The sequence below is a fragment of the Prunus dulcis genome, chromosome 1 (assembly GCF_902201215.1).
Source record: "Prunus dulcis chromosome 1, ALMONDv2, whole genome shotgun sequence".
Classification (NCBI taxonomy): domain Eukaryota; kingdom Viridiplantae; phylum Streptophyta; class Magnoliopsida; order Rosales; family Rosaceae; genus Prunus; species Prunus dulcis.
Window position 1 is genome coordinate 2,535,844 of NC_047650.1, and position 13,041 is coordinate 2,548,884.

The 13,041-nt window shown below is 37.8% G+C and overlaps 1 protein-coding gene across 2 annotated transcripts; it reads left to right on the plus strand.

Annotated features, from left to right (window-relative positions):
- The first annotated feature begins 4,212 nt into the window (after positions 1 to 4,212).
- Positions 4,213 to 6,135, plus strand: LOC117623058 (1-aminocyclopropane-1-carboxylate oxidase homolog 1-like). Of its 2 annotated transcripts, none has more exons than XM_034353907.1 (3): positions 4,213 to 4,751; positions 5,208 to 5,533; positions 5,727 to 6,135. In XM_034353907.1, exons 1-3 carry the CDS (start codon positions 4,213 to 4,215, stop codon positions 5,993 to 5,995), a joined length of 1,134 nt encoding a protein of 377 aa, XP_034209798.1. In that variant the 3' UTR covers positions 5,996 to 6,135. The 2 variants fall into 2 exon arrangements, with proteins under 2 accessions (XP_034209798.1, XP_034209808.1); XM_034353917.1 differs by having other exon boundaries at positions 5,208 to 5,529; positions 5,744 to 6,135.
- Positions 6,136 to 13,041: the final 6,906 nt, after the last annotated feature.

Consider the following 13,041-nt stretch of genomic DNA (forward strand, 5'->3'; position numbering starts at 1 on the left):
GTTGCAAAGGTTTTCAGCTCTTTTTACAAACTTCCATATAATCTCTCTGTTGTGGTTGGATAAAAACCTTCATGCACTGGTAAAATCATTGCCAACAAAAGCAGAATTTTTTTTCTTTAACTATGATATATAATCAACTGATTCTGAGCACTATTTGTTTATACCTGTTTATAAAATACGAATATGAGTGCTTTACTACTATGGCCGTATACAGAAGTTGAAATGTCTAATATTATCTGTCTGTACTTTGAATTGTATAGCCAAAATGAATATATTAATGTGAAAAACACAACTCTGCTAATATATTATAAACTATTTTTGCTCTGATTCAAGTTTGAACAAATTAATTTTAGTCAGTTACTTACTAGGGAATATTTGAGCCTTTTTTGCCTTTGCCTGGACTATTCAAAAGCATATTCAGTCATTTTTATCAAAGTAGGCTACAAGAATCTGGACCAAAAATAAAAGCTAGATGTTTACTAAGTGATGAAACGTTAATTGTCCAAGTGGTGGCTAACAGTGCGTAGTGTCTTGAGATGTGTTATTTAGTTTTGAATCATAAAGTACATCTAGTTTTGTTCATTGAAAATTAAATCAGAGAATGAAATTTGCAAAAATGCTGTTTTTCTTCCCACTTCACTAATTGCAAAGTGATCTTCTTTGCTAAAAGATACACTTCTGATCTGATATCCACTAGAACATTAAGCTTAGCAGCAACCAAGATGGCAGCTACCAATACAAATGAGGTTCCAACCAATTATGACAGAAAAAAGTGAACTAAAAGCTTTTGATGACACCAAGGAAGGTGTTAAAGGCCTTGTTGATGCTGGGATAACTGAGGTTCCCAGAAGGCCTTGAGTTCGATAGTCCAACCAAACGCGAAGAGATTTTTACAAAAGTTGGAGAGGCATCACAGACTTGGGGATTTTTTCAAATTGTCAATCATGGAATACCTATTGATGTTTTGGAGGAGATAAAGGTCTTGTGAATTGGCTCACCATTGATGCAGGATGAAGGAAGAGGAACTAAGGGGCTGCAAGAAGAGCAGCAAGAGAAGGACGGTCGTTTTTGGCCGAGAGCAGTGAAGTCGCGTCAATTTGTCCGCGCACTGTTTGGTGTGTTTGACTTGGTTTTCCCTATTATTTTGGGGTTTTTTTTAGCATAATTTAATACTATTTTGGTTTCCTATTCTTAATTAACTTATAGCAAAAGTCTTATGCATTATAAACAGGACTTTAGGATTAGGTTAAAATAGGAAGAGACACACATAGGTTAAAATAGGTTAAAATAGGTTAAACAGGACTTTAATGAATTTTCAAGGGAGAAACACAAGACATAATTCAAGGGTTTCTTGAGTGTTTACAAGGGCATCAAAGGATTTGAGCCAGGGTGAGAGAAAAGAGAGCTAGGATTTTTGTGAGAACTAAGGGGGTTTAAATTGTAACTAAACTTGTTCTTACATAATAGTGAATTTCTCGAGTGGATCACTAAGAGGATGTAGGCATGAGGCCGAACCTCCATAAATCTGTGTTATTGTGTGTTTGCTTTCTCTCTTCGGTGTGCGTGTATTTTATTCTTAGAGGGGTTTATGTGTGTGCCGTCGCATAGTCCATCAACGACTAGATCTTGTAGTGTTTCCGTACAACAAAAGGATGAGGTACGTGAGTTTATGGGCAAGACACCATGCGAAGAAATAGTTTTGCACTCGTGATCACTTCAAACCTGTGGTCTACAATAGCAACTTCAATCTACTATGAGCACCAGCGACTAACTGGAGGGATACTTATGTGCTACAAGTTTACACTCCTAATCCCTATGTTGCACAGACACGGACACGGCGACACGAATACGTGATACGGGGGCACCTCAAAAGAATATCTTTTAAGTATAGCCGCGCGGCTATACTCTGAAAAATAGAATATTTTAAAAGTCCAGCTACGCGGCTATACCCTTTAAATAGCTCTTTTTTTTAATTAATTTGATTAGTAGTTATGTTTTTACTTAGTAAATATTAAAGGAAAAAGAAAAAAGAAAAAATGAATTACTATTTATTAAGTAATATAATTCACGAAGTTAATTAAAAAATAATAATAATAAAAATATAATTACTAATTTAACTAATTGAATAAGGCAAATATATTATTTAATTACTAACAATAAAATTTAAAAAAAATTAATTAACCTACACATCCTAAGTTTATATATTTAAAAAAAAAAAAAAAACCTCTCCCGATGAAATTTCGTCGGCACATGTATTTTCGTCGGGAGAAACCTAATCCGGCAAATATTTACCAACCTGTGCAGACGAAATTTCGTCAAGAGAAGTGTTTATTTATTTATTTTTAAAATTTAAAATTAGTTTCTTTACTTTTGTTTTTGGCTAACTTCTTTAATTTAATATATATAATTAAGTAATATCTTATCCTTTTTGAATTATTTTAAATAGTAATTATGTTTTAATTATTATTTCTTTAGTTAATATTTAAATATGTTACTTATTTCATAAATTACTCAATAAATAGTAATTAATTATTTTAAATTATTTTGTGCAATTTTCAAACCTAATTTCATTCAAATTTAAATTGAAGGGATATGTCAAAAACTTACTGTACGAATTGCTTATTTTCTTGCAAAAACTTCTGCAAGATCATATTGGTGGTCTTCAAGTTCTTCATCAGAACAAGTGGATTGATGTACTTCCTGTGCCTGGGGCTCTAGTGGTTAACATTGGAGATCTTCTACAGGCAAGTATAACTATAATTCTTATTCCTATATTCGCCCCCAAAAAAAAAAAAAAAAAAAATCTTATTCCTATTTTATATTTTGTAGGAGATACAGTTGGGTTTTTTTAAAATTAAAAAGGTACTATTACATTGTGATTGCACACATGTATTAGGTTGTCCAGAATGTGAGGAAAACTTCTATACACCAGGATATATCCCGGGATAGGGAATTTTTACATATTTTTTTATAATTTCTTATTGTTTAAAATTTGAGAAAAGTTTCGGCAGTGTAGTAGCATGGCCCCATTTTAGTTTTCGCATAGGGCTTCCGACCATCCCTCTGTTGTAGTATAGTCATTAGAATATGGGTCAAATTCTTCAATTTAGTTTCCTAGTTTGGTTTTCTGATATTGAATTCTTTTGGACTTTCAGCTTATATCAAATGATAGATTCAGGAGTGTAGAACACAGGGTATTGGCAAATCGTGCCGGTCCAAGAGTATCTGCTGTGAGTTTCTTTAACACAGGTTTTTAAGCATTGCCACAAATCTATGCACCCATGAAGGAGTTGCTCTCAGAAGACAATCTTCCAAAATGCAGGGAGACAACTGTGAAGGACTATAATGCTCACTTCCATAACAAAGGCCTTGATGGAACCTCTGCCTTGACTCATTTCAAGCTCTGAACTTGGAGGCATAGGAGCAACTCCAATGAACAAATGGTGTCTACTAAATAACTTGGCATGAAAATATCGCTTCATACACAATACTAAGTTGATTGTTTGTTCATGCCTGATGCGGGACATAAAGTCAAAGTTATAAAGTTAGATAATTGTATGGTTATAGTACATTGGTTGTTTATAATCTGTTGTGAAATATTATGGCTTTCCAATAATAGTTGCAAAGGTTTTCAGCTCTTTTTACCAACTTCCTTAAAATTTCTTTCTTTTGGATATAAACCTTCATGCTTGCCAACTAAAGCAGAATTTTTTTTCTTTAACAAAACCAGAATTCTGAGCATTATTTGTCTATACCTGTTTATAATATACGAATACGAGTGCTTTACTACTATTGACCAACTTGAAGTCTTGAATTTTTTTTTGTTTTTTTGTTGATACAAGGATAGGCTACTCTAAAGGGAGGGGGGGTTTCGAATGGGGGTGCCATGTGGGGAAGGGGGAAGTCACAACCACTGTGGTAGACCCCATTGGCAGAAAGTCTTCAAGTTAATAGGATCAAACGTAGATCTGTTATTAAAATGTTATAATCAATATCATATTTTCATATAAGAAAGTTGAATTGTATAATATTATCTGTCTGTACTTTGAATTGTTAACCCAAAATGAATATAGTAATGTGAAAAAAACAACTCTGCTAATATATTACAAAGTACTTTGAATCATAATAATTTAAATTTGGCATTATCCTTGGCCTATGGTCTTCGCAAAAATATTGTATCCACTAGAACATTAAGCTTTAGCAGCAACCAAGATGGTAGGTACCAATACAAATGAGGTTCCAATCAATTATGACAGAAAAAGTGAACTAAGAGCTTTTGATGACACCAAGGAAGGTGTTAAAGGCCTTGTTGATGCTGGGATAACAGTGGTTCCTAGAATTTTTCATCAACCACCAGATCAGTACTCCACCAACAACAACTTTGATTCAGAAGCCACCCAGTTTAGCGTTCCAGTCATAGACCTTGAAGGCCTTGAGTTAAATAGACCAATGAAACGCAAGGAGATTGTTACAAAAGTTGGAGAGGCATCAGAGACTTGGGGATTTTTTCAAATTGTGAAACACGGAATACCTATTGATGTTTTGGAGGAGATAAAGGATGGGGTACGTGGGTTTTATGAGCAAGACACTCAAGTGAAGAAACAGTTTTATACTCGAGATCACTTCAAACCTGTGGTCTACAATAGCAACTTTGATCTACACAGAGCACCAGCGACTAATTGGAGGGATTCTTTTATGTGCTACATGGCTCCTAATCCTACTAAGCCAGAAGACATGCCAGAAGTATTCAGGTATGTGACATGGAAACTTATAATTCTCTGCTATCATTAGAAAATTTAAGATGGTATTAATTAATTTGATACAGATACGAACCACCCATATGGGTTTTATATATATGGGTAGGCAGCATCACCAAACAAACATGCACCTAGCTAGCCCATGACAAATGGTATTAGAGCAGGCCTAGTTCCTTATCTGTTATGGCCTGTGACAAAGCTGTATCGTGTCCGGGAGGGGTAGAATGTCCCAAACAAGAATCCCATATTTTAAATAAGAATGAACTTAATCCAAGGTTTATACATGAGTAAGTAGGTGACATCTGACAGTAGGCCATTTGCCTTTTCTAAACATAAATCAAAAGTCATTCAGCTCACGATTTTGGTTAAATGCCTGGCTCTACAATTTTTAATTGAATCATATATATATATGACAACTTCATGTGCTTTTCTGTGTTTCAACTTTTATAGAGACATACTTATTGAATACTCCAAGCAAGTAATGAAATTGGGGAAGTTGTTGTTCGAGTTGCTGTCGGAGGCTCTTGGGCTAAAGCCAAGTCACTTGAATGACATAGATTGTAGTTTAGGGCTTGTGCATGTAGGCCATTACTATCCTTCATGTCCCCAGCCAGAGTTAACTCTGGGGACAAGCAAGCACGCTGACAATGACTTTATCACAGTCCTTCTGCAAGATCATATTGGCGGTCTCCAGGTTCTTAATCAGAACAAGTGGATTGATGTACCTCCTGTTCCTGGGGCTCTAGTAGTTAACATTGGAGATCTTCTACAGGCGAGTACAACTATTCTTCTTCTTCTTCATTGTTTTTTTCTTTAATTGAAAGGGAGATGTTATTTATACTTCTTAAAAGGGAGTAGGCTGGAGTAGTATATACTATTATTGTACCTGAATATGTCTCAAATTCTTCCATCTGGTTTCCTACTTTGGGTTTTTTTTCTTGTTCTTTTTAATTTTTTTTTATGGTTGAGTTCTTTTGGGGTTGCAGCTTATATCAAATGAAAGATTCAAGAGCGTCGAGCATAGGGTACTAGCGAACCGTGTAGGTCCAAGAGTATCGGTTGCAAGTTTCTTTAGCACAGGTATGCTACCATTGGGGAGACTCTATGGACCTATCAAAGAACTATTATCAGAAGACAACCCCCCAAAGTACAGGGAGACAACCATAAGGGAATATAATGCCCACTTCATTGACAAAGGCCTTGATGGGACCTCAGCCTTGACTCATTTTGAGCTTTGAACTTGGAGATAGAGGAGCAGTACATCCCTGAACAAATATTTATCAGCCTCTTCTTTAAATTTTCATAAAATCTCTCTGTTGTGGTTAGATAATAATGTTCATGCAGTTGTTAAATCATGTTTGCCAACAAAAGTGGATTGTTTGTACACGCCTGATGCAGGACATATGTCAAAGTAATTAACATAGATATCTGTCTCGACCTTCTCATTGTAAAAGTGTATTGGGAATATTTGGACTTCTTTTTTATGTCTTGTGCTCATTGCAAAGTTATATTCTTTGCAAAAATATACACTACTGATCTGAATCATATGTATTTAGTCTGATATCCACTAGAAATTTAAGCTTTACCAGGAACAAAAATGGTAGCTACCAATCCAAATGAGGTTTTGTTGGAGTCTTTCAGGAAGAAATACCTCCACGGGTTCTTGACTGAAGTCTGCACACTTCCTTGGTTGAAAAAGAACTCTGGATCGCGTTCTCGAGAACAAACAATGAAAATTGGGTGAGTATCTGCAAAAGCCACTCCGATGCTCAAGTCAGTGTTTGTGCAGCAGACGCTTAGTGCTCAATTGAATTTTTCGAACCTTTGCTGGAGGTCTAATCAGGTTTTTATAGCACTTCAAGTCCTTGAGTTTAGCGCCACTTCCCTAGCTTTGCGCATTCCATCCTCCACTTCATGGTAATGGGGTTCACATAACCGGGTTGTGTCTCCCTCACTCCACACTTCTCTAGTGGGAGGGAAGTTCGACCATCCCACGTCTTTTAATCATAGCATATGGGTTAAGCCATGACACGTGAGATTTGGTCCCTACATTGCCCCCCTTTTTTCCTCTCTACACGATTTGCGGGTGGAGAGAGAAAAATAATTTAAGGGCATGTTTACGTATCAGTAATGGAAAAAGTAAGGAATAAGAGAATTTAGGAATCGGGGAACTACTGAATCGGTATGGGAAGAATCATTCACATTAAGCTGTTTACTAAACATATGGAATTGGCAAAGGAATGGGGTTGATTTTCATTGTTATTGTTTACTAATTTGCATAAATCAGAATCCAAATTAATTTGATTACTAAAATGTCCTGCACATTTTCACCACAACACATATATAATTCTCAAATTGGCTAACGAGACCAAACTAATCATGCAACAAACCAGTAAGGCGGTGTAAACATGAGGAATTAATATGCTGAACAAGATGAACAGCAAGGGCTCAGTTCAATGATAATGTTACTAACACCTTTATCCAGAGCCAATTTGAAACGAAAAATAAACTCCAATAATTATATACCTTTCACCTACGAAACTAGTAAACAATCAAATAATAATAACATGCATAATCTTTATATGATTAAATACATAATCTTCATACTACCAAAAAAGAGATATATAATCTCCACAAAAGTCTTTATCCATGACCGTACTTTGTTTTGTGATAAATGTGAAGACAAAAGATAGAAGAAGATAGATAGATAGATAGATAGATAGAATGACTTTCAGAGCACAAGGTGTAGCTGCTGCTTCTGGGAGGTTGTGTCTGCAACGCTAACGTGAAAAAGAAGTTGGAGCGTCTTGGAACTTCTTAGTGTGAGTTTTTATTTTTTTAAGGGTTTGGGGTGTTTTGGAATTATGGTAAAATGGTAAGGGTATTTTTGGAAGTTATTAAGAGAAAACAGGAATGAGAATCGACTACACCCCCCTAGTTGATCTGATACTTAGTTTTGAGGAATGTGATTACGGATTTTGAGTTGGGGCTCACTTATGTTTTCATTCCTGATTGCAAGTAAACGCAGAGGAAGTCGGGAATGGAAATCATTCCCTTTCCTCCCATACCCATTACTGATACGTAAACATGCCCTAAGTGGGATTTGGATTCCTTCGGATTGAGCGCATGATGTCATGATGGCCTCACGATTAAGCCCAAAGAAACAATTATTTTTTCTTTCTTGGGCTTGCTGTTCAAACCAAAAGAAATAATTCCTATTGCACCATTGCCAACCCATGTTGACCTTTCATGCATTTTTATCTTTGCTTTCATATCCCGCATGTGAGACTAGGCCTCATCATTTGGCCCACGGGCTCATGGGCCAACTGGGGCCCACGGGGTTCGACCCGTTATGGGCTTTGAGATGGCCCGGCCCAAGGGCTTGGTGTCTGAAGCCCGGCCGGCCTATAGACACGGCCCGATTAAGCCCAAGAAAGCCCGGCCCTGCCCGCTCACAAAAGCCCGGCCCGTTAGGCCCGCATACATATATAATTATGTATAAATAAGAGTTTAGGTTTAGGATTATATCACTTAAATCACATATATAATTTGTTTCATTTCATTTACTTTTCTTTACTCATTCCTAGTTTATAATTGGATGATTAGCACATTAATTTGTGTCAATTATTAATTCATATATATATATATATATATATATAAGATGAACAACATATCACATCACCAAATATAATCATATCACGAAATATAATTGTACCATCAAATATAATCATGCTGTTTTTGAACCCATCACCAAATATTTGCATATTTATTCATACAATCCTTTAAAAAAATATTTTTTTGATACTTATTATTTTTTAAAATTATTTCTTAAAACGTATTACGATCTAATTATGTAATAACCTCAAAAATAATACTTGGTTTTAGAATTTTTGTGAAAAATCTTATAAGTTGTGTGACTTTATTGGATGTTTTATGAATTTGGTTTGAAATGAAAATATTGGAATTAAGTGAGTTTAATCTCAAATTTGGACTAAAATGCCCTTATGATTAAGTTTATGATTTTTTTGAATGAAGTAGGGCCCGTTGGGCTTAGCCCGGACCGGCCCAATGGGTTTCTCAAGCCCGGCTCATGGGTCGGGCTTGGGCTTTGAATTTTCTAAAAAAACCCGGCCCGGCCCGATATTTTCTCTCTCATCTTTAAGGCCCGTCCCAAGGCCATTAAATTTGGGCCGAGCTAGCCCGGCCCGGCCCATTGACGAGCCCTATGTGAGACATCCAAATATGGATTTTTCATGCACGTTGTTGACCTTTAAAGTTTCAACTATGGATTTTTAGTGCTTTAGCCAACCCCATGTGAAATATCCAAATATGGACAGCCAATCCCATGCGCAAGTGGACACTTTCACTTTATTTTGGATTTTTGCACCTTTGCCGATCTCGCATGGTCCAGCAGTTTTGAATTTTTCTCACTCCAGGCAATCCCAGATGGTCCCCATGCAAATTTCTCTTCTTTTCCCTTTGCGCTTAAGCTGATCCGGTAGACCCATGCAAATTTCTCTTTTTTTTCCCTTTGCACTTCAACCGATCCGGTGAACCCTATGCTCTTTGCTCTTCTCTTTGCTAACCAATCCTAGATGGACCCCAGCTTTTGGGTTTCTTCCTCTAGCACTTGAGCTGACTTCGTGGACCCCAGCACCTTTGGTTTTCCGCTTTGCTCTTGAGCCGAATAGCCTACAAGTTTGGAATTTTTTGTTTTTTGTTTTAAATTTTTTTTGGTGTGTTTGCGCTTGAGCGAACCTTTAGGACCAAATGCACTTGAGCTAACCTCATAGACCTCAGCGCCTTCGGTTTCTCAGCTGATCTCAGGTGGTCCATGACATTTTTTTTTCTTGAGCTTGAGTTGACCTTTCGGACCCCAATGGGCTTGAGCTGACCTTCTGGACCCCAGCGTTTTCGGTTTCTCAGCTGATCCCATGTGCTCTATGACTTTTTTTTTGTTGCTTGCGCTTGAGCTGACCTTCCGAACCCCAATGCATTTGAGTTGACCTCCTGGACCCCAGCACCTTTGGTTTCTCAACTGATCCCAGGTGGTCCATGACTTTTTTATTTTTATTTTTTATTTCTTGCGCTTGAGCTGACCTTCCGGACCTCAATGCGCTTGAGCAGACCTCCTAGACCCCAGGGCCTTCGGTTTCTCAGCTGATCCCAGGTGGTCCATGACTTTTTTTTTTCTTGCGCTTGAGTTGATCTTCCAGACCCCAATGCGTTTGAGTTGACCTCTTGGACCCCAATGCCTTCAATTTCTCAGTTGATCCTAGATGGTCCATGACTTTTTTTTTTTTTTTTTTTTTCCCGAGCTGACCTTCTAGACCCCAATGTGCTTGAGCTGACCTCCTATACCCCAGCGCCTTCGGTTTCTCAGCTGATCCCAGGTATGACCTCATCACGAAATGCCATTAAAGCAGTATGATAATCAAATTCCTTAAGAGTAGACATTTCCTCCGTAAAACGCCTCAAATAGTCTTTAAGGCTTTCTCTGATACTTTGCTTCGTGCTGATTATGATCGTAACATCCTTTCTCCTCTTTTGATGTATTGAGATATGAACATTCCACAAAGTTGGGTGAAACTACTGATAGACTTTGATTTCAACTGTCTAAACCAAATTAGGGTCAATCTGACAAGCTTGAGGGGAACAACTTACACAACAGGGCCTCATCATCTCCTTTGAGCACCATTTCTTGTTGAAAATTATAGATATGTTCAATGGGATTGGTCGTGCCCTCAAACAACTTAAATTTAGGTTGATGAACTTAGCTGGCTTTGACTTTCAGGATGTCCTCTGTGAATGGTGACTTGCAAATTCATTTCGCCGCTTTCAAAGCGAGTTCCGCAAGTGTTTGTGGTTTGTACCGTCGGACAATCTTCTCGATCTAATTCCGCAAATCAGTGTCCTTCACCCTTTTTGCCAGTTTCTGTAGGTCGAGATCTCTGTCTTGACTTCTTGTCATGGCCTTGTCACGGACGCTCGAGTGCGTGCTGCTGGAGGAGTCTCCCTCAGAGACCTCATGTCTCTGCTTCCTCTTACCCTTTTTCGAGCCCTCACTGCAAGCCATGTTTTGCCCCTTCTCCAGAGCTTTCTCTGCTACCTTTCTTGTTTTGCTTAATTCTTTTATAATTTTCTTCAAATGGGTAACAGCAAGGCTTGGTTCTCCATCCTGGGCGCTAGACCTTGTGCTTCTGGGTCGAAGATTAGACATCGCATTTCTTGGGAGGGATGTGTTTGGAATTCTCTGTGCAGGTTTAGTCAATCTTTATGATCGAATTTGCGAGATTCCCACAGATGGCACCAACTGTTGGAGTATGATTTCTTTCAGGAAGAAATACCTCCATAAGTTATTGACTGAAGTCTGCACACTTCTTTGGTTGAAAAAGAACTCCGGATCGCATTCTCGAGAACAGACGATGGAAATGGGGTGAGCAAGTCAGTGTTTGTGCAGCGGACTCTTAGTGCTCAATTGAATTTCTTGTACCTTTGCTGGAGGTCTAATATGGTTTTTATAGCGCTTCGAGTCCTTGGGTTTAGCCCACTTCCCTAGCTTTGCGCATCCCATCCTCCACTTCATGGTAATGGGGTTAAGATGATTGGGTTGTGTCTCCCTCGCTCCGCACTTCTCTAGTAGGAGGGAAGTTCGATCATCCCACGTCTTTTAATCATAGCATATGGGTTAAGCCATGACACGTGAGATTTGGTCCCCATAGGTTCCAACCAACTGTGACAGAGAAAGTGAACTAAAAGCTTTTGATGACACCAAGATGCTGGGGTAACTAAGGTTCCTTGAATTTTTCATCAACCATTGGATCAGTACTCCATCAACAACAACCGTGACTCAGAAGCCCAGTTAAGTATTCCGGTCATAGACCTTGAAGGCCATAGAGTTTGACAGTCCAACGAAACGCAAGGAGATTGTTGCAAAACTTGGACAGGCATCAGGACTTGGGGCTTTTTTCAAATTGCTAATCATGGAAAACCTGTTGATCTTTTGGAGGAATTAAAGGGTGGGGTACGTGGGTTTTTTGAGCAAGACACTGAGGTGAAGAAACAGTTTTACACTCATGAGTACTTCAAACCTTTGGTGTACAATAGCAATCCTGATCTATACAGCGCACCGGTCACTAATTGGAGGGACACTTTTATGTGCTACATCATGTCTTCTGGCTTAGTAGGATTAGGAAACTTGAGTTTGATGTAATAGGCTAGTCTTTTGGGTTAAGTGGTAAGTGCTTAGCCTCCAGCGCTCAGGCAAGTACACAGTTGGTTTTTTTCATTAACCAAAAGGGAGTATCCTATACTTTCTAAAAGTTGACATACACTCTTTTTTCATCAATTCAATGAAAAATTGGGTTAACATTGGAGCTCTTTTGGGGTTGCTTTGCAGCTTGTATCAAACGACAGATTCAAGAGTGTAGAGCACAGGGTAGTGGCAAACCGTGTCGGTCCAAGAATATCTGTGATATGCTTCTTTATGACAGGTATGCTACCATAGCCGAGACTCTATGGACCTATCAAAGAGTTATGATCAGAAGACAACCCTCCAAAGTACGGGGAGACAACTTTAAGGGACTTTAATGGTCACTTCAATGACAAAGGCCTTAATGGGAGCTCAGAACTTGGAGATAGAGGAGCAAATGCTGAACAAATGCTATTTTCACAGATTTGTTTTATCCTCTGAGATGATTGGTTTGTACATGCCTGATGCAGGACATATGTCAAAGTTATAAAATTGGATTGATTGTTTGCTTATCCCATTAGCATGTATTGCTGGTTTATAATCTCCTGTAGAAAATTATGGCTTTTCAATAACAGCTGCAAAGGTTTTCATTTCCTTTTTCAAAATTTCAAAATATTTATTGTGGTTAAATGGAATCCTTTATGTTCCTGCAAATCATGTTTGTCAACATGTTAGATAGAATCCGTTTTGCAAAAGCAGATTATTTCAACTTTGATATAACAACGAAGTCTGAGAAGTCTTTGAGTTATCAGGATCAAACTTAGATCTGTTACTAAAATTTTATAATCAGTATCACATGCGCGCGGGTAGCAAACTCTGAATATAGTTAACCCAAAATAAATATATTAATGTGAAATCAACTATGATAATTTGGTCACTGTATTGGGGGAAATTTTGGGTTGAAATTGTGAAGTGTAAAGGTCAAAGATTGATTAATTGTGAATGTACTGTGACTTTAGATGGCAAAAAGACGTAATTGTTGTAAAGTATAAAGTAGTGGAGCCCACTTACTATTTGTTTGTAGACTTTGGT

Coding starts and splice junctions, on each gene's coding strand:
- LOC117623058 (XM_034353907.1), top strand. CDS start 4,213: ATGGTAGGTACCAATACAAATGAGGTTCCAATCAATTATGACAGAAAA. Junction 4,752..5,207: donor GACATGCCAGAAGTATTCAG/GTATGTGACATG, acceptor CAACTTTTATAG/AGACATACTTATTGAATACT. Junction 5,534..5,726: donor TGGAGATCTTCTACAGGCGA/GTACAACTATTC, acceptor TTTATGGTTGAG/TTCTTTTGGGGTTGCAGCTT.